The 23,987-nt window shown below is 36.3% G+C and overlaps 5 protein-coding genes and 2 long non-coding RNA genes across 7 annotated transcripts; 2 read left to right on the forward strand and 5 right to left on the reverse strand.

The window, feature by feature from the left end:
- Positions 1–798: 798 nt before the first annotated feature.
- LOC111470213 (KH domain-containing protein At2g38610-like) lies at positions 799–5,717 on the reverse strand. The gene is made up of 7 exons (XM_023115748.1): positions 5,452–5,717; positions 5,278–5,366; positions 3,359–3,510; positions 2,037–2,156; positions 1,818–1,934; positions 1,532–1,675; positions 799–1,279 (listed from the first exon to the last, which is right to left on the reverse strand). Exons 1-7 carry the CDS (start codon positions 5,529–5,531, stop codon positions 1,130–1,132), a joined length of 852 nt encoding a protein of 283 aa, XP_022971516.1. The 5' UTR covers positions 5,532–5,717; the 3' UTR covers positions 799–1,129.
- A 240-nt stretch (positions 5,718–5,957) lies between these two features.
- LOC111470032 lies at positions 5,958–17,680 on the reverse strand. The gene is made up of 3 exons (XR_002714969.1): positions 17,595–17,680; positions 15,017–15,019; positions 5,958–5,968 (listed from the first exon to the last, which is right to left on the reverse strand). It is a non-coding gene; the product is annotated as an uncharacterized LOC111470032 (long non-coding RNA).
- Positions 7,319–8,211, reverse strand: LOC111470030 (calcium-binding allergen Bet v 3-like). The gene has a single exon (XM_023115485.1). It carries the CDS (start codon positions 8,143–8,145, stop codon positions 7,546–7,548), a length of 600 nt encoding a protein of 199 aa, XP_022971253.1. The 5' UTR covers positions 8,146–8,211; the 3' UTR covers positions 7,319–7,545.
- Positions 9,834–11,277, reverse strand: LOC111470027 (serine/threonine-protein phosphatase PP1-like). The gene is made up of 3 exons (XM_023115483.1): positions 10,882–11,277; positions 10,256–10,815; positions 9,834–10,186 (listed from the first exon to the last, which is right to left on the reverse strand). Exons 1-3 carry the CDS (start codon positions 11,048–11,050, stop codon positions 10,031–10,033), a joined length of 885 nt encoding a protein of 294 aa, XP_022971251.1. The 5' UTR covers positions 11,051–11,277; the 3' UTR covers positions 9,834–10,030.
- On the reverse strand, positions 12,377–14,808 carry LOC111470028 (50S ribosomal protein L17, chloroplastic). Its single transcript, XM_023115484.1, has 2 exons — positions 14,498–14,808; positions 12,377–13,028 (listed from the first exon to the last, which is right to left on the reverse strand). Exons 1-2 carry the CDS (start codon positions 14,718–14,720, stop codon positions 12,619–12,621), a joined length of 633 nt encoding a protein of 210 aa, XP_022971252.1. The 5' UTR covers positions 14,721–14,808; the 3' UTR covers positions 12,377–12,618.
- Positions 15,354–23,639, forward strand: LOC111470026 (probable serine/threonine-protein kinase PBL8). Its single transcript, XM_023115482.1, has 6 exons — positions 15,354–15,714; positions 15,950–16,308; positions 16,386–16,521; positions 21,136–21,272; positions 21,376–21,499; positions 22,769–23,639. The coding sequence occupies exons 1-6, from the start codon at positions 15,663–15,665 to the stop codon at positions 23,236–23,238; spliced, it is 1,278 nt and encodes a 425-aa protein (XP_022971250.1). The 5' UTR covers positions 15,354–15,662; the 3' UTR covers positions 23,239–23,639.
- Positions 21,506–21,935, forward strand: LOC111470031. Its single transcript, XR_002714968.1, has 2 exons — positions 21,506–21,775; positions 21,828–21,935. It is a non-coding gene; the product is annotated as an uncharacterized LOC111470031 (long non-coding RNA).
- Positions 23,640–23,987: the final 348 nt, after the last annotated feature.

Below are 23,987 nucleotides of genomic sequence, written 5' to 3' on the forward strand. Positions count from 1 at the left end.
GCATTGAAACAAGGCAACATGGGAGAATCGTGTGCTTGAAAAATCGCCCCAAAAATTACACAGCACACGAACAATGATGAGGTCATTCTTAGACGTAATGCTGAAAATACAAAAATCTACAAGATGTCACAGTCATGTGGCCGTGTGATGACCCGAACATGTTATCCATGGCCACATATCCGTTCCAAACTCCATTTACTTACTTTCGTGCTAGGTAGACCTTTTCTATACGAGGATGTATGACTGATCACCAAAATCATGTCTATACTGGCCAAAGCTAAAATGCTCTAAAATGTATTACAAGGATGTGACTAGTTGTTAATTTTTCCTACCCGAGTTATATGCTATCAAAGCCTTGGGTGTTGTCTATTCGCTTTTAGCTCATAGCATTGATTTCTTTCAAATTGTTTCCAAATGCATTCCTTCGCTCACGTTTTCTAAGAACATTTCTCTCAAATATGATCCAAGACGAGCATATGCCAATAGTATCCATAAAGTCCAAATTTCACATAGCTGATTTGTTAGCTGGGTTAAAACAAGTATCGCACCATCGCTATTCCGCCGTCACGACTGTGACATAAGGCAGCCAATGGAATTCTAAGTCCCCAAAGGCCGTAAGCAATAGCATTAATCTAGGACAAACTCCCAACTTCAGTATTCAATGACTACTCTGCCTGTAATAAAGCAGCCACTCCCAACTCAAGAAATTATTTGTAATAAACATACAATCTTAACAAATATTACCTGCCTATTCCTATTCCTATTGCTTGTCTCTAATAAAATATTACACACTTTCCAAAAGTCACTAACACAAGAATAAATTCAATAATTATATTCAGTTTATAAGACAGAACGACCTCACCAGATGGGAACCTCTCCCAAGCAAAACTACATAATCTTCACTCACTAAGCCCTTCTCTTTTCTCTCTCAGTAGAAAATGAGGAAACAAAAAAGACATTTCTTAACATTCTGTTGTTTATAAATAAATAATAAATAAACTCAAAAATGAATATTGACCATCAATTTTTGTAGTTATGCTAGTTACTGAATCCTAACCTGTGGGCAGGCATTTCAGTGATCGATTTGCATAATAGAGAGGAAAAACGTCTCGGCCAGTAATGTGAGCTCTCAGCCACCAGTTTTAGCTCGCTTCATCCCACTCGAGTTGAAAGGTGAAACACTACCACCACTCGGACCAGGACTTTCCTCTCTGAAATTTGAATTCAGCATTGCTAATTCACGCAGTTGTTGTCTTTTGATATAATCATTCGGCTCGTCCTGTAAACACAACTGACGAACATTTAGATTTGTATGTAAAAAACCACTACTCCTAAACACATGGATTGCAAGAATCATTTCTTCCTTTTCTGTTCTTGGACTGCAGATGTCAACCATGATCACCCCAAGGACATGTTTAATAGCATCTCATGAACAAAAACACATGCAATGACAATAATTCCTCTATTGGACCCATCTCTATCATAAACTCAAATAAAACTTGATAAGAACCAGGTTGGAAAGTAACAGTACCACAGGTTTGAGTAGTTCTTCTATTATTTCTTGTGCCTGTCTCAACCTGATATCGATGATATTGGCTGGTAAGTCAGCCTCGATGAGGACATGCAGCGGTTCGTTCAGATGTTCATAACCAAGTCTCCCTCGGAGTTTCTCTTCCTTCAGAGTTTAAAACAGTCATAGATAAAGAAATAAATAACCAGAGAACTCAATATTAACATTAGCAGATACTACCATCAAACACAAAAAGAAACATCCAATGGTAAAAGCTTCACTTAAAGAGCAATTTCACCTAACATACCTTTTCTGGATCTTTAATTGACCCCTTTCCTCTTATATACACACGACATCCGGTAGTAGCTTCTACCCTTTTTAGAGAATTGCCTCTAGGTCCGAGAAGCCGCCCAACAAAATTGAACTGAGGTCCAAGAAACAAAACAACCAAAAGTTTTATAAATCCAGATCTAATGATGAGATTAAAAAAAAAACGTGCAATAATACTTTTTTATATAGAAATTACATTCGGATATGTCTCCACTGGTATTTCCAACCGCAAAATCTTCTTTACAGTAAATGAACTCGGGCTTGCAGGAGCACCTTGCCAGTCCATTGTCGTTCCAGGATTTCCACTTAATCTGGGCTGTGAAAAGAAAAAACAAGTGGTATTGGTGGTCAAAGTTGATTTTACAAAAAAGCTAGTGTACAAGGCCTAAAAGTTTCACAACTTTGGGTCGTATGCATCTTATATAACTGTAGGAAAAATTCTAGAAAGCCTGCAAGTCAAGATAAATGTAGAAGACAAGATGGAAGTTTCTACTACCTTCCCAAGAACCCAAGAAAACAATCCCATATTAAGAACAAACAATCGTTTCTTACTTACAGGAGAGAGAGATGATTAGCATACAACATTTAAATGACAAGAACTAAAAAACATGTAAGTTCCTCCATTCCACATCACTTTGAAGCCTGCTGCAGTTTGCAGTAATACTATTGATTAGTTTATTGTGCTGGTATACTATTGTTTCAAGTTCATGAGCAACGATAACTTGGGGGCTTTAACTTAAAAATTAAATGTCTCGTTTGATAACCATTTGATCTTTGGTTTTTGAAAATTGTGCTCATTTTCTCATCAATTTTCTACAATGAATTTTATCTTTCTTAAGAATACATTTGAATTCTTTCCAAATTTCAAAATCAAAAACTAATCTTTTTTAATTTTCAAAACTTTTGGTCTTTTAAAACATGGATAAAAAGTAGATAACAAAACAAGAAAACACCGGTGGGAAGTATTTATAGGCTTAATTTATAAAAAACCAAACGGTTATCAAACGTGACCCTAAATGAAAACTATCTACCATATATGCATGGTTTCATGATGACTATTACACTTTTATTTAAGCAACTTGATCATAGAGAACTACCCTGCATAGTAAACAGTCAAATTAGCTCCAGAGTTTCTCAATATACAGCCTCGAGAGGACTAGTCGAGAAGACATAGAAGTAAACTCGACCAATTCACATACAAGTTCATTCCTACTTTATCTAGCAGTAACAGCCACTTCAGCATACAACTTGGCGAAATAGAGTGACAATTAAAAAAAACAAAAATCATATAATTGTAGAAAGTTCACAAAACATGAATTTTCTTAGGCAACCATCTAATAAGTTAGCAATCAAAATGTTGTTAGAACTTCAATATGTCAAAAGCCAATTGGAGCATTACATGGCGGTTGGAAGCTTTTAAGTTGGATAAGTTTCAACCAAACATGCAGCAGCAGAATTCCAATTAGTGGTCTGTTCAAATGAATCTTAGGAAATCACAATTGGTCTGAACAAACTTACCTCCTGAGGGAGTCCATTCCAGCTGCCAAAACCTGTGCCAGAAATGTTTGACATGAGGTTTGAAGAAGCCATTGGACTAGGGCTTCTATGTCGTAATCTGTCGAAGTCACTAAAACCCTGGTTGGACATCATTCCAGAAACTCGCAAAATCTCTGCACATAAAGTAACTTGTCATAAAAAAATCACAATAACCTTTGCTTGAACAACATTCCAGAAACCTGCAAATTTTCTACACAAAGAAACTTATCATATGAAAAAAAAGAAAAAAAAAAACAAAGATCCACAGTTCTGAAGATTAGAACGTGCAAAAAGTAGACATGGATTAGCAGAGTCAAATATAGATACCAGGTTAATTCTTCATCAATTGAGAAAGGATTTGATTTTTATTACTGTCTAGGTAGGCTTCTCAATAATTATTTAGGTTCTTATTTAAGATAGTTGAATGCTTCAGAGGTCTGAAGCATTGGCCAGCAAAACATGTCTCATATTTCATTAATATTTCTGCCTTTTACTTATCATGGGTAATAGGGGATGAATATTCCATTAATATTTCTCCAGATCTTAATGCACGTCTTGAAATTTCTTATTCCTTGGTGAAAATTTTGTATAAACTGATTGTGTTACATGTGATTGTGGATGAATTAATTGACAGGCGTTGATTCTTATTGGATTTTTTGAAATGCAATGGACTATTAGGATGGTTTTTTTAAATGAATTAATTGACATGTGATTAGGATTTTTTGAAAACGCTTAGTAAGAAATTTCCACACTCTTGTAAATAATGTTTCATTCCCCTCTCCAACCGATCCACAATCCACTCCCCTCCGGTGCGAGTGTCCTCGGTAGCACTCGTTCATCTCTCCAATCGATGTGGGATCTCATAATTCACTCCCCTTCAGGGAAAGCATCTTCGCTAGTACACTGCCCAGTGTCCACCCCTTTCGGGGCTCATCTTTCTCGCAGATCCGATATTGGTTGGAGAGAGGAATGAAACATTCTTCTTTATAAGGGTGTGACAAACTTTATAACGAATCAGTTTTGTGGCAAGCTAGTTTCTTGGTGAATATTTTATCAAAAAGGAATAGGATATTTCTTGGGATGGAAGGAGACGGATAGATACTCAATCTGTCTTGAGATTGGAAATAAGATAGTAAGAACGAAATTACATTGGTTTATAGCATTTAAATGGGCTATCACTCTCCTACAAAACTAATACCCAAAATTCTGCCTACAAATGGTTAACTAACTCTATATACAGCAATCAACTCAAACAAACTTCTCAAATAATAACAAACACACCACTTATAATATTCTCTGCTAATACTCCAACTGATCTAGATTTTGGTTCAATTTAATGTCTCGACCTTGTACTAACTTTTTTTTTTTTGCTGCTCAAGATCATGAAAAGTGAATTAGTGTCAATTAAACTCACTTGCATAAATGTTTTAGGAAAAAGATTTTGACTGAAAACTTGCAAGTTTGTCACTAGAGTGAGCTCATGAACACTAACAACTTATATGTAGATGAAATATGAATAAACAACATGAATTTTTAAAGCTGTTAAAGTATGTATTGCAAAAGCTACTCCAAGAACAGCTAACACTAAAGTAGAGTAATGACTGAAGAGTGGTTCAACATTTACAATCAATAGCAAGAACAACAAGTACAACAAAATTCATGGTGCTGCCGATTCAGAGTACTCCAGAACAACCTTCAGAATCTCTAAATTCCATCAACACAAGAAGCATCTCATTCATATAGATTATAAAATAGAAATCTCAGATTAGATATACAAATGGCAAGAATCTCAATCTTATAGATTACGAAATCAGAAGGGGCGGTGAAGATTGGATGATGAAGGCGATCTAAGTAGATAGGCAAGAACAGTGGGAGCGAAGAGAAAATCACTGAAAACTCACCTTGATTCAAAAGGCGTTTACAAATAGGAAGGATTTGCATGAAGGGACCGAGTTTCTGATGCTCAGCCAACAGCTCCGACAAGTACTGACTGAGGGAGAAAAAGGCGGAGAGAGATCAGAAGAAGAAGAAGATGAAGTGATAGCATATGCTTGGAATTGAGATAGATAAGGTACCTGTCAGCATCGGCGGAGGTTCGAATCTGAGGAGAAGCAGCTCTTGCAGGGGAGAAGTTGGGATTATACAAACCTGACATTACTGGTAGCTTGCTTTTTATGGTGTAAGCTTGATTCAATTATTCGGAATCTGAAGAAATGAAGAAAGAGATTTGAGGAGTTCTTGATGCGGAAGAAAAAGGGAAGACAGAGTCACCAATAAAGGGTAGCTCAGCTCTTGGGGTCTGCAGTGAGTGAGAATTTGCAGAAAGGAAGGGATTTTTTTTCTTTTTTTTTTCTTTTTTTTTTTTATAAATATATTTTAATTTTCTTTTCACCGTTTGTGAGACAAAATTGTAAGAGACAAAAGTAAAGCGAAATAATTGGAAGAAATTAAAATAAAAAGACAGAAAAACAAATGGTACGGGAAGAGGGACATCTTGCTAAGGAAGATAAAACTATATATATATATATATATATATATATATATATATTTTTTTTTTTTTTTTTCAATTAATTTGGGTAGTCAACCTCCCTCCTGCCTTTACACTTCAGGGCCAATCTCCGTCTAGCCTCAGAAAACCTTTGCACGACGACCCAGTTACCTTTTGGGAGGCCTACGCCCCAGAAACTGTCTTCATGAGACTGTCTCTTGGCCAGTAAGTCTTGACACGAGGTTAGAATTCTAGCTCCCCGTTCCCATCTCGACCACCTATTTCATTCTTTGTGAAATTCTCCTTGCTGAGGAGATTGTTGATGAGGAATTGACTAAGATCAGGTTCCCACTAAATTATCAAAAATAAATTAGTTATTATTAGTACCCAAAAAAACTAATTAGAAGATTAAAGCATTATACCTAAGGAGACTACCAAGCTGGAGTACAGAGACTATTACCAAACTAGAATACGATAGAGGCAAGGAAAATTTTCGATGAAATGCGTAGATATCGGAAAGAACACAATGGCGAAAGTACTATGCTGGGCCGAAACTGAGTACGAAGACTACTACTAAACTGGAGTACGATAGAGGCAGAGAGAATTTTCGATGCAGCTGTGAAATGCGTAGAGATCGAAAAGAACACCAACAGCGAAAGTACTATGTTGGGCTGAGACTAAGAGACATTGAAACTAAATGAAGGGGGCGAAAGTACTATGTTAGGCTAAAACTAAGAGACAAAAGTTGAAACTAAGTGAAGGGAGCGAATGAGATTAGACACTCCAGTAGTCCTAACTTGATAAAATTGACGGAGCCCGCATAAGCGGAGAATTCATCGAAATTACACATCAATCTAACGAAAAACCTCTATACATTTTTATTACATTTTTTATTATTTTATATTTAAAGAGTAACAGACACCAAAATCAAGGACAATAGTTCTTTTGCTAAAAATTTGGAAGGTTTTCTTAGACACACGTGTTATGCATGCGTAGTTAGTTAAAAATCAATTTTATAACAGAGGGAGAAATGGGCCAGCCCAATATCAATTTCTTAAATTTCAATTTTCACCCAAATCTCTCTCATATTCAATTTTCACCCCCGGAAAACCCTCTCATATTCAATTTCTCCCAATATTCTCTCATATTCATTTATTCAACTTTTTAATTAAAAATAAAATATTAATACCTAAAACATTCAATTATTTGTTTCCAATTAATATTTTAAAATTTTGAAGGTTTTAATTTAAGAGATATCATAGAATTAATAATAATAATAATATAATTATGTAATTAAATAAAATCATAATATATATATATATATATTCTTACCATTGTTGCATTAAAAATGTAACTTAAATATATTTAAAATTTTGAGATTAAATTCAACTACAACTCAAAATAAATTTTAATTTATGTGGATCATATTAAATTAATTATGAAATTAAGAGTGGTTTAAGACTAATTAATTATGAAAATCAATACAATACAATAGAAATACATGGATGAAAGGAAAATATTGTGTGGTTGATGATTTTTGTATAGAAAAATCCAAAGCAAACAAAACCATTAAAATAAAATAAAAACAAATATTATAAAAATAAAAAATAAAAAGAAAAAAAAGAACCCAAAGTTGGATTCGATCCATGGCATGGATGATGATGGTGGATGAGAGGATGGATCATGTCCGGACAATAACACTGCGCATCATGTCCTTAAACTCAAAGAAATCGACTCGTCCATCCTTATTACGATCAACGGACAAGATCATCTTCTGAACGCTATCGATCTCATTCCCTTCCGACAACCTCAGCTTCCTCAGCACCACCTGCAGCTCCGCCGCGGAAATGTACCCATCGCCGTCCTCATCGAACACCCTGAACGCCTCCGTCAGATCCGACTCCTCCTGCGACATCCTCTTCTCTTCTTCATTCTCTTCATTCACCTCCCCGTCCTGTCCGCCGAAGTAGGCGTCGTTCAATGACTGGTGCAGCGCCGCGAAGTCTTCAAATCTCAGCCCCTCATTTCCCGTCTGGATGAAGGAGTTGACGGTGGAATCCAGCTCGGATTCCTCCGCGTCCAGGCCGAGCAGGGACAGAGCTTGGCCCAGCTCCTCGCTGGTGATCATGCCGTCGCCGTTCTTGTCGAACATGTCGAATATGCGACGGAGACGGAGGGAGTTCAGGCTAGGGCATCGGAGCTGGAACGAAGAAGAACTCGACGGTTTCTTCGACAGCCGTGGTCGGGAAACGTCTGATTCCGATGAGGCTTCGCCGTCCATTTCCAAACACTACACCAAAATTGGCGTCTTCACATAATTTCATCGCCCAATTATAAGGCCTTGGAATTTCCATCTTTCTGATTTCAGAAATTATATAAATATAATACTTTTCTTTTTAATTTTAATTTTAGTAAATTCAATAAAATTAATTAATTAATTAATTATAAGGGATGATCCGTGCTCGGCGGATCCAGAGTCCTTGACCTCGCCCATTCTTTTTTTTATTATTATAATTTAAAATTAAATATTTATGAGTGTGATTGAAATTATTAATAAATAATTAACCAAACTTTAATTCTCGACCATATTTATTCCATCAATAATTCAACCACTCATAAAAAAAAAGTCCAAATTTAGGGTAGGTATTAAATTTATTTCTTTATTTATTCCGAGAAAAAAAAAAGAGTTAAATCTAAATATAAATATTTAAAAATTATAATTTTCTATTTTTTTTATATGTCTCGCCATTTATATTATTAACTTATAGCACGTATATTTTAAACATTAAAAATGTTAAAGCTAAATTTTAATTTAATTATTTTATTATTTAATAAAAAAATATTTTGCACCTTTTTTCATACATGTGTTTTCTCACTTATTGTCAACAATTAAATGATGCACGTTGAAATAATTTGGTGTGGTCGAGAATAATAGACATGAAAATATAAAATAATTTAATATTTTTTTAATAATATTATTATTTTTCTTTAAATAAATGGTTTAAAATATTGGTTCAATTATTTTAAGAATGTATAAAAATAAATGGTAAGAAGAGGCTCATCAATTTCACTGTTAAATTTTTTACATTTTCAAATTTTCTCCTACTTTTTCAGCTGTTAATATTAAGTATTTTAACATATTTAAATTTTCAATTGATTAATTTATATATTTCTCCAATTTTGTTTTATAACTTTTTTATAATTATTCACTTCCTATCACTCTCATCAACAATTTAAACATTTTTAAAATATTTCTGTAAAAATGATAATGAAAAAACTTATAATAAGTATGAAACATGAGGGTCCCTTTCAAGCAAAGTTCTTTAGGTTCGGATTCGAAAAGCCCCGCATCATCACAACTCTAAATGGGAGTCCTGAGTATACGAGGGTCCCTTTCAGACAAAGTTCTTTAGGCTCGAGTTAGAAGAACCCCGCATCATCGCAATTCTAAATAGGAGCACTGAGTGTATGATCTAAGTTAAAGGAGTCTCACCATGAATCGGAAGGTTGTAAAGATAAAAGGGAGACAATGTAAAATAAATTTCAATATTATCTCGTTAAATATGATTATTTTTTGTAAGAATCTAATTTAAATAAAATAATATAAAAATTAATTTTTTTTTAGATTTAATAACGATAAAACAACTGTTATAATGATGAAATACTTATTTGTGTTAAATTTTAAAATTATTGTAATTTTTGTTACATAAAAATATAATTTAATTTTGTATGATAATAAAGAACAAAATTAAGTTCATTACATTTTGAAATCATAGATAAACCAACTTAAAAGATGAAGCTACAATAGAAACTAAGTAACGTGCATTATGGGATTCGTAGCTCGGTTCAATGCTCGATTTTAGCTAAGTCGAACGAAAATCAAAAGCTCCAAACAAACAAACATAGATCGAAACCCGAAAAGAGGGAGGATCAAAGTGTTCTACAAATTCTACTTGGATATATATAAACTTTAATTAATCTGACTGTCTGTGTTCTAGTTTTATTAATTGCAAGGTTCCATGTATATACATCCCAGAGTCGAAGTCCGTGGCTATATACAAATCCCGGGATTGGATTTGGATCGGATCGGATCAAATCGAGTAATTGGGCTGTTTTCGGAAGGAAAAAAGAGAAAAAACTCATGAACTACTACTGGTTCGGGTTCATTATTTGGAGGGCTTGATGATTTGAAACGAGCATAGCAAGCTGGAGTCGACGGTCATGAAAGCTCCGGCGTTATCGAACTCTCCGCAATAATTCGGCGCCGAAAATATCGTTACCAATTGCCTGTCTGCAAAAAACTCATACCCATCCTCAACCACCTGCGCAAAATCAGTTAGCAATTCGAAAATTAGGGTTTCAATGAAGACGAAATCAAAGCAAAGAGGGACCTGATGAGCGCGGCAAATTAGGTCGAGATCGTGTTTCTTCAAGAAATCGGTGACCTTATCGGCGCCGAACGTGAAGGAAACTCCCCGGTCATTCTCGCCCCAACCTCTGATTTCTCTGTCGGGATCCGCCCATAGAAGATCGCAGAGAAGCCCCTGGTCCGGCACGTCGATAGGTCTCTCTATATCTCCCACCTCCTCTAAGCTCTGCATTTCCGGGGAAAGTCCGCCGTGCATACAGAGGATCTTGTCGTCTATCACCGCCGCTACCGGCAGGCAATTGAAGCAATCTGTGAAGATTTTCCATAGCCGGACGCTGAATCTCCGTTTGCACTCGTCGTAAAATCCGTAGATCCGGTTGATCGAAGCGCATTCGTGGTTGCCTCGGAGCAGGAAAAATTTGTCCGGGAATTTGATTTTGTACGCGAAGAGAAGGGTTATGGTTTCGATGCTCTGTTTTCCTCTGTCCACATAGTCTCCGAGGAACAGGTAGCTGGCCTCCGGTGGAAACCCGCCCATCTCAAACAGCCGGAGAAGATCCGGGTATTGCCCATGGATATCACCTGCGAGCAAAAACAATAGCAAAATTCAAATCAATTCATAGATTCATGAGGAAGTGGGTGTAATACCACAAACGTTGATCGGAGCTCCCAATTGTAAGAGGTTGGGCTGGCTGAGGAAGACTTGCTTGACGGTGGTGCAGAGCTGCCGGATTTCTGGTTCGATTAGCTGAATCTTCTTGCCTTTGTTCTTCCTTCCTTCCATTAGCCTGTCTATGAGGCCTTCCAGTCCTTCCATTTCCGCCGCCGCGTCTCTTCTTCCACTCGACAATGGCTTCGTTACAGAGCAAGCAGGTGCAGGGTGGATTCCGGCCAGTTTCCGTTTTGGGTGTTAATCATGATCATAGAATAAGAAAAGAATTAAAGCCGTGGCGTTTGTTAACCAACGATCACTAACCTCCCTTCCCGGAATATTAGGGGTCCTATCGCCCTTTACACCGCAATTCACATAACTAGACGGGAGGGATGTGAATTAGAGAAGGAATTACTATGGCTTCCTTTGGTAGGTTCTTGTTCTTTCACACTTCCATGTTTCTAGTTTTTTTTCTTCTTTTTAATTTTATTTTTGGAAGAACGAGCACCCATCAATATTACATTAATATAACCGTCATCCACTTGAAGTTGGCTCGTATTAACGCCCTATGTAAAAGATCTATGGTTCCATTTCTTCGATTCACGAGAGGTGCATATATACTGAGTATCGATGAGACCATAAAGACAATGTCTCAACGCTACCAAAAAAATGTTACGTTTCTTCAATTTTGACAAACTAGTGTTTGAGGTACTTTATCACATTTCTAGCGTCAAGCTTGACATTGAAGAGTGTTTAATATCATTATCTATTTAGCTTTTATATTTTGAAAAGTTTTAAATAGCTTCCAAAATTGTGTTTATTAGGTGTATTTATTATATGTTAGGAATACATGATAGGGTAATTTCAAGCGATTTGAGCATAAACCTTCAATGACAACTAGCACGTCACATAGCCATCAAATGGACATAGTTAACAATAAGAAGCCTTGAAGTATGGAGCATATGCATGCACGTTGGGAGAAACTAGGGCATGTACAAGTATAATTAGAAAGGAAACTATAACATCGAAGCTTACATATTATGCATGTAAGAACTCAAACTCATCTCTAGTAGATGTTGTCTCTTTTTCCAACCGATGCAAGATCTCACAATCCACTCCCTTGAGAGCCTCACAATCCACTCCCTTGAGAGCCAGGAATGTTTCGTTCCCCTCTCCAACTAATGTGAGATCTCACAATCCACTCCTTGAAGGCCCAACGTTCGCTCGCACACTGCTTGGTGTTTGACTTTAATACCATTTGTAACAACCCAAGTCCACCACTACTAGATATTGTTCTCTTTAGATTTTGAGTTTCCCTTCAAGATTTTAAAACCTATTTTAAATGTTTCGTTCCTCTCTTCAACGTGGGATCTCATAATGCAAGATTTGATACCCTGAAAAGAAAATAGAGAGGCAAAATTGAGGAATGATCAACAACAAAGTGACAAAGGATGATGTTGATGAGGTTAGAACATACAGTCATCGTGGGCCTCCAGCCGAATAAATATCATCTAAATGTAGTTTGAATTCAAATAACAAATTGACAAAGCCGAATTCTTGCCAAAATATTCATGACCATATGTGGCAATGCCTCAAATGTAAATGTGTTTATATGCATAGATATTAATACAAGGTTCATAATCATATATGTGGCAACGCCTCAAAAAGGATTAACCTCATCAACATTCCTAGAACTGCTCGACTTCACTGCTACAAACACAACCAGCCAATATTCAGACAAGTTCAATGAATGCCATAGGCGCATTGTCCCCTCGCCTAGGCAGTGTTCTTAAAATTCTGGTATATCCACCATTTCTCTCCCCATACCTATCTTTGACTTCGGCAAATAAAGCGTGAACAATCTGCTTTTCGTAGATGAAGCCTAAAGCCTGTCTCCTTTTATGCAAAGAACCGTCCTTTGCTAACGTGATCATTTTGTCAACATACTTACGCACAGCACTGGCTCTTGCTCTGGTGGTCTTGATTCGACCATGCTTAAGGAGTTGGGTGGTGAGCCCTCGCAATAGTGCACGCCGTTGGTCAGGAGGCCTGTTGAGCTTAGGTACCCGCTTGCCATGTCTCATGGCAAAAACTCGGTAACCATTATCAACAATTGTAAAGTTTTGTTCAAAGCTGTTGTAATCTGCATCATGAACAGGAATTCCATTAGAAATTGTTTGAACATCATGCTCCCAAGAACTTGTATGAATCTCAGGAATTCCATTAGAAACTGTTTGAAAATCATGCTCCCAAGAACTTGTATGAATCTCAGGAATTCCATGTGCGCTTATAATCTTCAAACAATTCTTTTTATTTGATGAGATTTACGTAACAAGTGACAAGGTATTATTTTTATTATAGTTGTGGGATTCTAGGATAGTTTATGACTATTTTTATAATCTAATCTTTGAGAATATTTGCTAAAACCATCACACCTAAATGTTAGTGAAGGTTCTCTATTTATAATCATTTGCCGAATCAAATAAATTACAAAGAAAATAGTAATGGAATCAAATAAATTAAAAGAAAATGGAAATAACAATAAATGTATACACGATATTAGCCTATGATCAAGGGTTAAATATGATACATATGGTAAATCATAATTCAAGGCTAAATATTCTTGAAACTACCTAACGTTCTACTACATTCAACAACAAAAAACTTAGTACAATACTCGGCCACTAAATTGCAGAGTTTTGAAACGTTAACTTCGCTCATCAAGTGATATGCGGAAGTAATTATAAGCTCCATGAGAGCAATATTCAAGAACATCTATATCATGTGCACAAGAATTTAATCTATAAGCAAAGTTTATACCCAACCTAGTACTAAGCAAGCACATGACTTTGTCCAGCTCGGTAAATATAGGCGCAAAATGTAATAAAATTATGGTGTCCAGAACACAGGTGTTCAATTCATGTCTAAATTCATTAGAGGCGAGTAAACCTAAGCAAAGGAGCGATGGGGTGGGACGAATTTTGTCTAGAACCCGTAGGTAGCTGTCTTAATAGGTATCGAATCAAACCCTTCGTGAGGAAGAATCAAATTTACGAGTTGAAAGTCTATATTGACAATAATTGATTCATAGAGAATCTTGTACATTGCTGCCTTAATGGAGGATGGATGCTTAATGATCGAAATGCTGAAAATTCACTTACTTCAATCCAGTCCTATTGTTGACAATTGTTCGACAGACAAAATGCTGCAGGGATTGGAAATAAATACTCGTTCGCACGGACGGAGCAAAGAAAGAAGGAAATCTAAAGATTTTCACGTTTCCTCTCCCATTGAAACTCATTAGGTGTGCAACAAACGGTGATCGACATTTCATATTTCATTTTCCGCGAATATGAACTCAAGATTTCTCATTGTTCCCAAAATTAGCAGGAGACTTCAGTGTAGGATTAGTAGGAAAACGCTTCCGGATAAAAGAGACACACCAATTCAAACAGAAATCAAAACCGAAAACATAAAACTATTGCAGAACCATTGAATTCATAGAACGTAAGTCAATCAGCCATCAGAGGCAGAATAGACGCACGAATCCGCAGAGTAAAGATCAAATTAGACGATGCTACACAAGTAGCGAATGAGAGGGAACGGAATTACCTGATGAGCCAATAGAAATGAGAGGGTTCAAAGGGCACAAGCCCGAAAAAGAGGCAATCTGTTTGCTGCAGGTTCTGCCACTGACTCGACCATTGGACGACGGGAAGCTGACGCGAGAGGGAGTACGAACTCCTACTTCCACAGAAGGTAGCGCTGACCTCATTGACGAGAAGCTCCACCGGCTGTTCGCCGTTGCCGTCGCCGTCGTAATCGCCATTGCCATTGTAGGAGTGTCCCAGTCCGTGGACTATGGATAACAAGATAAGGATAGGTTGTCTAGACGGCTTAGGAGCGAGCAGTTTCAAATATGCAGTTAAATTACTACTCCCCGAAGCGTTTCTGGACACCCGATTCAGCGGCCCAAGCCCAGCAAGATAAGATTTTTATTTTTATTTTATTTTATGTCTGATAATATATTACATATTTTTTTTAAAATATACATATATATATATATATTTACCCATAAAAATTCTAAGTAGCCTCCTTTCTTTTTACAAATTTATTTATTTATTTATTTACTATCTATATATGAACGAAAATTGTGTATCGACGTCTTATAAATTATTACTCTCGTAAGTTCATGAGTATTTTTGATACGTGATATTAACCATGAATGTATTTTAATTTATTTTAGAATTTAAAAATATTTTTAAAGTCTTCTTTTTAAATTTAAGAATATTAATAAAAATTTTTAAAATTAACTGCATTTTTTAAACCAATTTTATAATTTAAGAATATCTTAAAAATAAAATATAAATTATGCAAAATAAATGAATAATTTTGGAGGAATGATTGAAATAAATAAAATAAAAAATGGAAAATTTAGAAATATTATTTTATGGGTACTGTTTATTTGGTAAGAGATCAAGACAATACCGCGCAATGGCGGAAGGCAAAAAGTTGAAGGCAGCCGGAGGGGGCGTCGGCGTTTAACAACGTTACTGCCAGAAAGGGAAAAAGATTAGACCAATCTCTGAGAAGAATGAAAGTGTTGTGGAGCAGCAATTCCATCTCTCCCAGGACGTCTGCCATTGCTACTGTCACTGTCATTGCAACAGTAATTTGTCCATTTATTGCTTTTTGGTCCGCGTAGTCAGCACAACACCCGAGCCTACCGCCGTCAGCACTGCTGCTTCACAGTCCCAGTCAAACTAGTCGAGTCGGAATGGGGAACTGCGGTACCAGAGAAGAGTCTGCTGTTGTTTCCAATGCTCAAGGTATTCTTCTGATTTATGAATTTTTGCATCTTCTTCAAAAAAAACTCAGATCTAGGGTTTTTTCTTTCTTTCTCTTCTCTCATTTTGTCTTTGGCAATGTGCTGGTTATCTATATCCGCGCTTTCGGATTAGTTTTGTCGAATTTTCAACTTGGAAACGAACTGAATCGAGCTAAAATCGGTATGGTTGTGCTGAAATTCTGAACTCAATTGTAGTATTTTTCATTATTGTGCAGTTCAACAGTTGCATACGTTATCGTCTTCATTGGCTGTGAAAAACGGCAGCAACAATGCTACAGATAAAAAGCATATTCATAACCGGTCCATATCAGATCTAAGCGATCCTTCAACCCCTCGCAGCCTCGAGGATTTGAGAAAGAATTCGGTGCTTTACACACACATTATTGCCTTCACATTGTTCGAGCTGGAAACTATCACCAAGAGTTTCCGTTCCGATTACATTCTGGGAGAGGGCGGATTTGGAACTGTTTATAAAGGCTACATTGACGAGAACGTCAGGGTTGGCCTCAAATCTCTTCCTGTTGCTGTCAAGGTTCTCAATAAGGAAGGCCTCCAGGGACATCGAGAATGGCTTGTATGTCTCTTCTCTCACGTCACTGTGCAAGTCATGTTTCTATTTGGGATTTCATACCCTTTGTTGCTTTATTGCAGACAGAAGTCAACTTTCTTGGTCAGCTAAGACACCCAAACCTTGTAAAGCTGATTGGTTACTGCTGCGAGGATGACCACAGATTACTTGTCTACGAGTTCATGTTTAGAGGAAGCCTTGAAAACCACCTCTTTCGAAGTACACTCTCATCTTGCTCTCGCTCTTCTTTACTTCGTTGTTCAATAATTAGTCATTTGCTCTTGCATTTATCTTAGCATTGGCTAGGCACTAACACTAAACTTAATTCTGGGGGCTACTTAATGGTAGATGAAATAGGCTAATACTTAATGGTAGATGAAATAGGCTATGTGGATAATTAGAGATTTATTGACTTAAGCATAAAGCACGCTCATCTTAAATTAAACGTTTGGTCTCTTCCCCCGCTTCAATCTACAATCTATTCTTTATATTGTTTTTTCGATATGTGTACATTACTTAACCCATGCAATCGGAAGACACAGTGCAATGCTTATTTTAAGTATTATTTTTTAGTTTCGTGATTTCTTTTCCAGTTTCCTTGATTATATTGTTGTTTATTCTTAGTTTGGAGGATGCATGACAGTGGCCACTCCCAACAGGAATCATTTGTTTCATTTTCTGGTCATCTGGCATATCCGTTGGCAAAACATTCACGTGCCATTTGATAGCCTGACCCTGTATAACATCGCTATCTCAGTTTGCTATTCAGTCCATTCATTTTGATCTAGTATTTTGTATTACGTGCACTATTTTTCTGCTTGCAATATGACATAATTTCGATGTAGGTGTATTCGGAGAAAGAATGTGTATGGGAAGAAAACTAAAGAAATGGAAGAGGATGAATGATAATCTAGTTCTCATGGTCAAAATAGGCTATATCTGAATTCACTCTCGATCTAAATTTTATAATTGAAAAGCTTTGTATATGAACACCTTTTTTATGTTTAGGAGAACGTTAGCTTTCATAGAGAAAAATTTATGAATACAAATGGGGCTACAAAGTGACAACCCAACAAAAGGAGCCAAACCACCAAAACATTATATGGAAAAGGTTTCCAATTCAAAAGAAAAAAAAAAAAGGAAAATTAAAAAAAAAAAATCTTTAGAAATTGATGTACAAAAAGAAGCATTGAACCTAGCTAGAGATTAAACCCAAGTCAAATACACCATAGTAAAACAAAAATACCTGCATGCCAAAGGACACAACCCTTATAAAAGACGATGGGTGCAACCATCGAACAACCACCCTAGTTATGCGTCCAACAAATACCAAATGAACCAAAGAAATAGTCTCAGATGGCTTGAATAAACTCACAATTCCAAAGTTTCCATTTGCTTTTTGATAAATGATGCATCACTATGCCCTCAGCAAAAAGAAAGAATACCTTTTTGTGGTCCTTCAAAGGGGTTTTAAGGTTTTGGAACTTTTGGAGACTTCGAGGATGAGGATTTAAGAAGCTAGAGTTGTTGGGGCTGTAATAGGAGCCAATTTTGCCAAAGGCTGAATTTGCTGAGTTGGTCAGAAAGGAAAGTGTGAGGTTGGAGGTAGAAAGCCAAGGTGAAGTGGGCTAGTGATGGGGGATTGTAATACTGCTTATTATCATAGAGGTGCAAGTGGAAGAAGGAGCCATTTTTGATTAAAGGCTAAGTTTACTGAGTTGGTCAGAAAGGAAAGTGTGAGTTGGGGGTAGAAAGCCAAGGTGAAGTGAGCTAGTGATGGAGGAATGTGATACTGCTTATTTTCATAGAGTTGCAAGTGGAAGAAGGAACAAAAAATTTATTGGCTTATTTGGAAATGATGCTGGCGTTTTGTTGAAGGGGGACAAAGAGATTGAAAAGAAGATCATTTATTTTTCCTTCTTTGTATTGTTTGACAACTTTGATATGAATCATAAATGCACTCGGGCTGAAAACAGATTTATAATGTTTGGATATTATGTTTTTGCAAGAACCCAAAGCCAAAGGATCAATTTTACAGATTTATAAATATTTAGAAGTTTGATAAGATGTTGCATTGGAGTTTTGATGGGCTGAAAACAGCATATCCCATGGAAAGGTTTTCTAATCATTGGAAGGAGTAGTTTTGAAGCAAGATTTCATACTTTGATGTCTTGTAAACTTGAGGGTGAGTTATTGTGTGCGGGTTATTTTGTAATTTTGGGTTATTTGATTGTTAGTTGGCTAGCTTAAATCCTTTATAAATAAGAGATTCATTCTTTGTATTGGGAGACTTTTAAAATAATTGTGAACATTCCTTTGAGGATTCTTGAAGATTTCTCCTTTGATGCTTTGGTTGCATAAAAAATGACGTCCAAAATTTCTTGTTCAATTTGTCAGTAGCATTTCGAGATCAAGCTTGTTAGCAATACCTTTCTTTTTCTTTTTTAATAAGAAACAAGAATCACAAAAGGACAACCAAAGGTCAAGGGAAGAAAAAAAAACCCCATCAAGGAGTTACGAGAAAACTTTCCAATTTAAGTAAATCATAAGACTATAATTACAAAAGAATTTCTTGTGGTTTAAACTCCAGCAAGATGACATTACTCTAAATTTGACTTTTCTTCAAAGATTCGTTAATTTATTTCTTTCAATGTGGGCCAAATAAGCACTCTAATTGCACAACCACACAAATTCTTAGCTTTTCCTCTAAAAGACGTGTCCCTCAAATATTTAGTCAACCAATCTTCAATTTTAAGAGGCATGCTCTAGTCACGAAAGGACAATGAAGGAGCAGATGATCTATGGACTCCTTATTTCTTAGATACAAAGTGCACACTGAGGGGAGAGGGCCTAATTTGGGATTTTTTTTTTTTTTTGTTGCAATCTTTCAGCCATGTTCAAGCTTCTATAGCCTACAGTCCAAAGGAACAAATTCATCTTCTTTGGAAACTTTAAGCTTCCAAATAGAATTAAGCAAAGGATCTTTCAATCTACTGCTGATTTTTGTGTGGTATTGGAAAGTGGATTTGCTAGAGAACGCACCATTTGAGTCAAGGCTCCACCCCATTTTATCTTATACCGGTTCCCCAAAGGAAAAGAATCTATTTTTCTGATAAGCTGTGTCCAAGAGTGAAGTTCCCAGTCAAAGCCTGATTACTGTTATCCAAACAATCTGCTATAGAGGCTCACTTTTTTTTTTTTGAAAGAACAGCATAAATTTCTGGAAAACAGGCAGCTAAAGAGCTGACTGCAACCCGAATATCTTCCATAAGTGGATCCTTTGGCCATTTACTTACTGCTCTGAACTTCACAAAATGGAGAAATCCTTCACTGTTCTTGTCAAAGTCTATCCATGGTCTTCCTTTCGAACTCCCTATAGCTCTTTTTGGGTTTCCACGCCATACATGGTTGCAATGGTCCTTCAAAGAGCATTAGGTTCTTTGGAAAATTTCCAGAACCATTTGATGAGAAGGGCTTTAATTCCATGAAATAGGGCACATATTCCAAGACCATCATAACTGATGAGGAGAGAAATCTTCCATTTTACGAGGTTCCTTCCATTTTGATAATTTCTTCAAATCTGTTGATTTCTCTCTCTCTCTCTTTTTTTTTTGTTTTTTTTGTTTTTTTTCCCTTCTCTGCTCATCAAATTAGCTGATTAGCAATAGCACAATTATTGATCATCTGTGTATTAGAAATATAGCAAATTGAAATTTATTTTTGATAGAAGTGATGACCTTCTTAGCCATTCTAAGAGAATCTTTCCAATGATTTTGGCTAATAGGTTTGGATTTATTAACTGGTTTAGCATCAGATTTCTTCGGTATCAGAGGAGCATAAGTCTTGTCGAGACCAAAAATGATGACACTACTTATAAGAAAAAAAAAATCATTGAATACTTCAACTTTTTGAAGAATTCATAGTGAAACCATTTGGTCTTGGTGCTTTGTTGAAAGTTCAAGCCCAAGGAGTTATTTGCATCAAGTATTTTTGCTAAAGAAAATAGCTCTTGACGTTTGACTATGGGCAGCAGCTGAAATGAGAATCCAATGTCTACTTGGGAGAATATGTCAACCCTATATTTTGGTTTAAAGAGTTCATGAATTCATCTTCAATGACTTCATCAAAGAGTTGGATCCTTCCATCTCCAAAGAGAATTTTCATAAATAGACTTTTCCTGTCGTTACAGAATGCATACGGAGGATCTTGAGTTCCAAAAGCAACCGAAAAAGAAAAGAAAAAGAGGAAACTTATTTTTTGTTCTGTTTTGAGTAGTAATTGTCTGGTGCATTTGCATGGAAAGAGCGATAGATTTGTAACTCAATTTGGGGACACTTCATTTCTAGTATGTGCATGGTTCCCTAAATTATTTAAAAAAAATTTCTCATCTTTTGATGTCTAAAGATCGGGTCTTATTGTGTTATGGAGTCTTTCATTTTATCGTCTTTAGAGTTATGATGCTCCTTTCATTTTTTAATGGTTGATCTTTTTCATGTCTCATGTCTCTATCTCTCACACACAGTAAATATAAATTCAGCTAATTACCTTTTACTGCACTGTTCTATTGGTTAGAAAAAGGATAGCTAAATTTGTGTATTGATTAGTAATTTCTATTGTATAATTTATGCGACTGGCAATTTTTTGGGGTTTAGTTATGACTTGCATAAAAAAAACTAGCTTGATGCAATTGGGGGTCCTTTGTTAAGTTTTTCTTATAAAATAACAAAATATGTATGCTATTAATGATTACTTATAAAATTGTAGTACTTGGACTGGCTCCTCTTTGATTTATGTCGTACTAAATTTTACATCATCTTTTCTGTGGGATCTCAGAGACAACTGTTCCATTGCCATGGGCAAGAAGAATGATGATAGCTCTTGGAGCAGCCAAGGGTCTTGCTTTCCTACACAATGCTGAAAGGCCCGTTATCTATCGGGATTTTAAAACCTCTAATATACTGTTGGACTCTGTATGTGGAATTTATTATGAACCAACATCGTTATTATTCTTTTTTCAAGCTTATTCATGAGAGAATACTTCTCATTTGGCTCCACCTGGCTATTATTCTGCAGGACTATACAGCCAAGCTTTCTGATTTTGGGCTTGCGAAAGCTGGACCTCAAGGTGATGAGACACATGTTTCAACTCGAGTAATGGGTACTTATGGTTATGCTGCCCCCGAATATGTCATGACTGGTACGATCTTTTCTTTGTTATTAGAACTTCCCACAAACTTTTCATTCGCTGATTTTTTCTTTTTACAGTTATGCAAATGTACGTGTTAAGTTTTTGTATTTTGTGGTCTTTTGATGTATTCCTGCCATCTTTATTGCTCTTTTTAGCCCGCCTTTTTATTTCAATGTGAAGCCATTTTCACTATAGGATCCTCTATGTAAGGGAGAGGCTGTTCTTACCAGGAACAAAGTGCATAAGAGCTTAAGGCTCCAAGAACTATTGGTAGAATTCAAAAAGGTTTTGATTTTGATGCTTAAGGCTCCAAGAACTATTGGTAGAATTCAAAAAGGTTTTGATTTTGATTATGTAGGTTTTTTCTCCCCTTCTCCCAATTGGACTTTGTTCCCTTGCTCTCTTGAAAATGAAAAGAAATCAATGCTCAAACGATATAGACAAAGATAAAAAGACTATATATACAAAATTACTCTTAAACATTATTAGAGGTTAAAAAGATATGCTAGAAGTTTTAATAATGACTTGAGATGGTTTCGTGACAAGTGGAATACAATATTAGAGGTTCTTCTATTTGCTTTTCAAAGAGATTTTATCATAAATTCATGCTATCCTGACAAAGCTCTCTTGATGGTAGAAGCTCCTCTAGTTATGGCCTTGTTGCCCCAAACAAAGGATGAACTACCCAGAAGGCCTCCATTTTAGTCTCAAAAGCAATAAACAATTATTTTAACCACCATGGAAACGGTAAGCTTCTGATTTTAACCCAACCACCATAACGTGCCACCCAATCTGCCTCAAATTTTTTTTACATTCCATCTTTCAAGTATAAGGATGAAATTTCCAACTTTTTTCCATTTGTCCACAATTATCTGACCTTTATGAGATTTTAATAAGGCTTTCTCAACTCGGTAAGGATTGATCAAGAAATCCTCCACAATTTCCCTTTTAAGCGTTGCAGAAATTGCCTTGCAATCATCATGACGCGTCGTGACTTGAAATAATAATGGACTTCAACTACTTCCACCACTTAAAAGAGAATCCTTGAGTTGGAGAGTGGATATTGAGGTCAACATGCCACATTTCTTTTCCCTTGGTATATTCTTCACATATAAGTTTACAGTAATAGGCGTTTGTTTATGACAGCAAGCTACAAAGATTATGTAGCATCGTTTACTGAACTTTCAATGCTGAATATGAGTAAGGTTCTTCTCTGATATGGTGAAGTACCACCTTGTGGTTTTCATTGTTACCAATCTTCCATTTTGAAACCTATAGGTCACTTGACAGCAAGGAGTGATGTATACAGCTTTGGTGTTGTTCTTCTGGAGCTTTTAACAGGAAGAAAGTCTGTTGACAAGACAAAACCAAGCAAGGAGCAGAATTTGGTAGATTGGGCCCGACCTAAGCTAAATGACAAGAGGAAGTTGCTACAAATAATCGACCCCCGATTAGAAAACCAATATTCGACAAGGGCAGCACAGAAGGCCTGCAGCCTGGCATACTATTGCCTGAGCCAGAACCCCAAAGCAAGACCCTTAATGAGTGATGTGGTCGAAACTTTAGAACCATTACAGAGCAGCAACGGTGCAACTGAATCGGGAAGTAGCCCATTTGTTAGGGGGGGCATCCCTGATTACAGGATGCGGCAAAGGTTCGCCGACAATGTTGGTCCTGGTGGTGCCAATTGCCGGTCTCCTAACCCCACCTGTTCCCCCAGCGTCCCTGCGGCTTGTAGGGTTAGATGAAAATGCATCTTGTTTATTATTTGGCTTGCTCTTTTCCTTTACTAAAATCAAAATCTCCACTGTAAACACTGTTGACCACCAACCTGGATTTGTAATATTTGGCCATGTGTTGTGTACAACATTTGCAAGTGTAATTATTATATGGACTAGTCGCTCTAACTTGCATGCCAAGCTGCCGCCCCTCGGATGATTGATATAGTTCTTGATCGGCCGGTGGATGTGCTTCTTAAAATTAGCCTTACACCTTTTAGGGGGTGGCTGTTTTTGTAAACTATCCTGCTGCATGTTACCGACATCCTTGGCTTCAGCAGGATCGATCTTCTATTTTTCTTGCCTGAATGTGATGTGTTTGTGATATTGGGATTTTGATTTTGTAATTAAACTGCTTGTTTCGTTTGATTCTTGGCTTTTTCATGGTACCCTTTGTCTTTATCTAATGTTTGAATATTTTGTATCATTTATCATGATGTGTTGCAAACTGTATTATTGATCCTACATTCATAAATGTTTCTAAATTATCTTTAAAGTACCAATTTATTAAAATGTTAGATATTCGTGTAAAACGATGTAGCTCAAATGCTTATAGATTATGTTCATAAAAACTATATTATGTCACACTATTTTTCATTCAATATTCTAACCTATTAAGTTAGGTTGGAAAGTTTTTTTAACCAAAACTTAGTTGGTTGGGCTCTTGATTGGTGCAACTAATTCATAATCTAACCAACTTTATCTCTCTATTTTTTAGT

This window comes from Cucurbita maxima, unplaced genomic scaffold, assembly GCF_002738345.1.
Source record: "Cucurbita maxima cultivar Rimu unplaced genomic scaffold, Cmax_1.0 Cma_Scf00043, whole genome shotgun sequence".
In the NCBI taxonomy this organism is placed as follows: domain Eukaryota; kingdom Viridiplantae; phylum Streptophyta; class Magnoliopsida; order Cucurbitales; family Cucurbitaceae; genus Cucurbita; species Cucurbita maxima.